Below are 4,640 nucleotides of genomic sequence, written 5' to 3'. Positions count from 1 at the left end.
CTTGTGGATCTTCCCAACGGACATAATCCCATAGAGCTCAAGTGGGTGTACAAAGTCAAAAAAGATGTCAAAGGTAACTTGGTGAAGCATAAAACAAGCCTCGTAGCCAAAGAATACGTGTAGGAGCAAGGTGTGGATTTCGAGGAAGTGTTCGCTCCCGTTGCAAGGATGGAATCGGTGAGGCTACTTATAGCTCTCGCAGCTCAAGAATCTTGGAGGCTACATCACATGGATGTAAATTCCGTGTTTTTGAACGGGGAGTTGAAAGAAGAAGTTTATGTGAAGCAACCACCGGGTTATATCAAAAAGGAAGAGGAACACAAGGTGTTGAAACTACACAAGGCATTATACGGGCTACGACAAGCTTCTCAAGTGTGGAACATCAAGCTTGACAGTATATTGATTTCTCTTGAATTTGAGAAAAGTCCACTGGAGCATACAATGTATAAACGAGGTAAAGGCAATGATCATCTCTTAGTGGGCACCTATGATGATGATCTATTGATTACCGGAGCAGACGAAGAGGTGATTGCAAACTTCAAGCTACAAATGAAGGAGCTATTCAAGATGACTGGTCTAAGGCTCTTGAGTTACTACCTTGGGATCGAGGTACACCAAAAGCTGCAAGGGATCACAATATGCCAGGAGGCATATGCAAAGAAGGTACTTGAAAGTTGGCATGAAAGATTGCAATCCAAGTTGTGTTCTGATGAAGCCTCGTCTTATACTAAGCAAGAAAAATGAAGCACCCGCGGTTGATACAACGGAGTATAGAAGTGTGTTCCGAAAGTTGAGGTATCTCACAAATACAAGACATGACTTGGCATATTCCGTTGTCATAGTAAGTCACTTCATGGAAGCGCCCACGACTGAACATTGTGTAGCTGTGAAAAATATACCCAGGTACATCAAAGGGACAACAAACTTCGGTTGTGTTTATTTGAGAGAGAAGAAGAAGGACATGGTGGAGCTACTTGGCTATAGTGATAGCAACATGGCAGGAGATGTGGACGACCGTAAAAGTACCTCGGGTGTGGCACATTTTTTTGGAAAAAGCATGGTGAGTTAGCTATCACAAAAGTAGGAAGAGATCGGATTATCATCCCGTGAAGGAGATTATATTGCAGCTTAAATCGCGGTGTATCAAGGTGTATGCCTAGGACGACTAGGTGAGCTCACAGGTACGGAACCAGAACGAGTGGTGCTCAACGTTGTCGACAAGTCTACAATCTCTTTGTTAAAGAAACCAGTGCATCATGGTAGATGCAAGAACACCGATACAAGGTATCATTATCGATGAGAGTGCGTGGAAGAAAGCAAAATTGACATCAACTATGTTTGCACTGATGACAAGCTTGCAGATATCTTAACTAGGTCTTTGGGACGACACTAGTTCATGAAGATGTGGCGAAGGATTGACGTCCAAGTTGTGAAGTGAGGACATCGTCTTAAGGGGGTGATTGTTGAAATTAACCACGATTAGTAGTTTATGTCCGGCATCAGTCACCGTATAAGATTCCTATCATAGCTAGGTTAGCTACTATGTATTCCTATATATACACATATGTATCCCCTTGTAAGATTAACCAAGATCACATCAAAGAAATAAAGAAACAAGACCGATACGGTCCTGTAGCCATCAAATCGCCTCGTGTTCTCTCGTGCGCTGAGTAGCCGGCGACTAGTTAGTACGTGGTACGTGCATGTGCTAGTATCTTACGTTCGCGAAGAATCGATCAAGGAGCTAGCTAGCTACTTCCTTTGTTTCCTTTGTTTCAAAATAAATGACTAAAATTAGTATAAAGTTGAGTTATTTATTTTAGAACGGAGAGAGTAGCTTCCTGGTAGGTGCGTGTATCCATCAAGATTCGATCAGCTACTGAGTTAACTTTCAAACTATGTACGTGGAGTCTGGGTACGTCCGGAAAGTACTTGGCCAGATCAACGACTGCATGCTAGCACTTGACGGAAAGTAATCGTCTACGAGAACGTACAAGGATTAGGCCAACATCTCTGTTCTTCGCCTATAAACCCCACGCCCTTTACAATCCTTCTCCCACACCCACCTCTCTCTCTCTCTCGTATCTGATAATCATAGTCATGAGGCGGTGATCTGAAGATGGCAGAGAAGAAAATTGATGTTGTCGTAGGAGGATGGCAAGTGATGGCGACTGATGATCACCTGAAAGCTGTGGGAGACACGGGCAAGCAGGGGCGCCTGCTGGTGGAAGGTTTCGCAGTGCAGGAGCCGCCGGTGGACGTGGAGGCTGCGGCCCAGCGGCAGGCGGGGGTGGCTGCCCTCCTCGCCGGTTTCGCCCACCACCTCCAGGACAGGACCGCCCATCACATGGGTACGTATGCGATCGCCGACGTGCGTGCAGGCCACATGCAAATTTTACGCACTACTCCCTCCATTTTCAAAATATAGTACGCTCGCGTTTTTTGAGGTCCAACTTTGACCATAAATTTAATCAACGAGACCGACTGCGACGGAAGAAAAAAAATTATATAATTGAAAATTTCTTTTGAATACGAATTCACTGACATAATTTTTGCTCCCGCCGCAGTCGGTCTTGTTGGTTAAATTTATTATCAAAGTTGAAGCATGAGAATAGAGGAAGCACTATATTTTAAAATGAGGGAATATTATATATATGTGTGTGTTCCGATTAATTTTATATAATCATCGTAGCTCCAAATCCAAAATCACAGCAACCAGGGAGAACAATTTATTTGTTTATTTTTGCAGGAAAATGAGTACAATTTTCTAACGTGCTACTGATTTGGCATTGGCAGGGTACCCATTTAATCTAGAGTTCGACTTCAGTGTCCTCGACCAATTCCAGAGCTTCTCCATCAACAACCTTGGCGACCCTTTCATCGAGAGCAATTACGGCGTGCACTCTAGGCAGTTCGAGGTTGCCGTGCTCGACTGGTTCGCCCGCCTATGGAACATCCAGCAGCATGAGTATTGGGGATACATCACCAGCGGCGGGACCGAAGGGAACCTACACAGCCTACTAGTTGGGTCAGTATATCTATTTGTGTGCACGCGGATCATCAATTTACAACACATGAATTTCATTTTTATTTTCATCCATTTCGCCAAGAATCTGGACACGTATAGTTATTTCACTCAGTTTTAAACGAATACATTAATTTCATATGCAATTAACATTTGCAGGAGGGAGATTTTTCGTGATGGGATTATTTACGCATCTTGTGACTCACACTACTCGGTCTTCAAGGCGGCTAGGATGTATAGAGTCGAGTGCGTCAAGATTGGCACACTTGTTTCCGGAGAGATCAACTGCGCGGATTTTAAGTCCAAGTTATTGATGAACGCCGGGAGGCCTGCGATTGTCAATGTGAATATAGGTTACCATCTTGATTTTACATTTACATTCAGATGGTTAAAACTGGCTTTCTTGAGTGTCCCTTGGTGGTTCATGTTGACACACTTCCTTTTTTGCTTTTGTTTCTTTTAGGAACGACCGTCAAGGGAGCCATTGACGATCTTGACAACATCATAAGAATACTAGAGAAATGTGGGTTCCGAGATCGATTCTACATCCATTGCGATGGTGCTCTGGCTGGCCTTATGATGTCATTTATCAAACACGTGGGTGATGTTAAGATTCGTAATTACCACTTGTTGTAACGAATTTGAACTTTTCTTGATAAATCAAGAAAATGACCTAACTTACTTACTTTTATTTTATTTTCCTCTAGGCACCAAAGGTGACATTCGACAAACCTATTGGAAGCGTGAGCATCTCAGGCCACAAGTTCATGGGATGTCCAGTACCATGTGGCGTGGTAATAACAAGGCTCGAGCATGTAAAAGTGCTCTCCACTGACATTGAATACATATCATCTAGAGATGCGACGATCATGGGGAGCCGTAACGGTCACTCACCCTTGTTCTTGTGGTACACCCTGAACAAGAAGGGGTACAGAGGCATCCAGAAAGAAGTCAAGAAGTGCATGAGAAACGCTCAACACCTCACAAGCCGTCTCAGGGAGAAGGGGGTCAGTGCGTTCCTAAATGAGCTGAGCAGCACGGTGGTGTTTGAGAGGCCGCGAGATGAGTCATTCGTGCACAAGTGGCAGCTTGCATGTGAGGGGAGCATTGCACACGTCGTGGTAATGCCAAATCTAAGTGTGGAGAAACTCGACGGCTTCGTCGAAGAGCTCGCTGTCGGAAGAAGGATGTGGCATGAAGATGAAGGGTTTAGCGTGCCGTGTGTTGCAAAGGACATCGGGGAAGAAAATTGCCTCTGCGATGTGCATGACAAGAATTCAGGAGCTGCATAAGATCGTTGTAGGATTGGAGAATGATATCTTATAAACCTTAGTTTTCAAGGGCACGTTTGATTGATCTGGCTTTCACAATTTGGACCTAAATAGCCATTATTATCATTTTCTTTTGTTACGTTGTATGCGATAGTGGCATGTATTTATTTGTACATTGGTTAGCCAATTGATTTATTTGGTGTTTACTATTGTGCATGGTTTCAAATTATTTTATTTGCATCATGCTTGCTCCGGAAGAACCACATGGGGTAGCAACTTGTTGGGGCCCCCAGTGCAAATGTTTCCAGCTAAAACCTAGTTTCCCTCTGTTAAGAAAGCAAGGT

At 43.9% G+C, this 4,640-nt stretch overlaps 1 protein-coding gene across 1 annotated transcript; it reads left to right on the top strand.

The window, feature by feature from the left end:
- Positions 1–2,164: 2,164 nt before the first annotated feature.
- On the top strand, positions 2,165–4,396 carry LOC123057316 (serine decarboxylase 1-like). Its single transcript, XM_044480362.1, has 5 exons — positions 2,165–2,351; positions 2,797–3,028; positions 3,185–3,378; positions 3,489–3,622; positions 3,733–4,396. The coding sequence occupies exons 1-5, from the start codon at positions 2,165–2,167 to the stop codon at positions 4,315–4,317; spliced, it is 1,332 nt and encodes a 443-aa protein (XP_044336297.1). The 3' UTR covers positions 4,318–4,396.
- Positions 4,397–4,640: the final 244 nt, after the last annotated feature.

Source organism: Triticum aestivum, chromosome 3A (genome assembly GCF_018294505.1).
Source record: "Triticum aestivum cultivar Chinese Spring chromosome 3A, IWGSC CS RefSeq v2.1, whole genome shotgun sequence".
In the NCBI taxonomy this organism is placed as follows: domain Eukaryota; kingdom Viridiplantae; phylum Streptophyta; class Magnoliopsida; order Poales; family Poaceae; genus Triticum; species Triticum aestivum.
The sequence above is the reverse complement of the archived record's forward strand: the minus strand, read 5'-3'. Positions and strand labels throughout refer to the sequence as shown.

Bases quoted from the DNA above. Each gene is read 5' to 3' on its own strand.
- LOC123057316 (XM_044480362.1), top strand. From the start codon at position 2,165: ATGGCGACTGATGATCACCTGAAAGCTGTGGGAGACACGGGCAAGCAG. The intron at 2,352-2,796 runs GTACGTATGCGA...TGGCATTGGCAG, and splicing joins CAGGACCGCCCATCACATGG to GGTACCCATTTAATCTAGAG. The intron at 3,029-3,184 runs GTCAGTATATCT...TAACATTTGCAG, and splicing joins CTACACAGCCTACTAGTTGG to GAGGGAGATTTTTCGTGATG.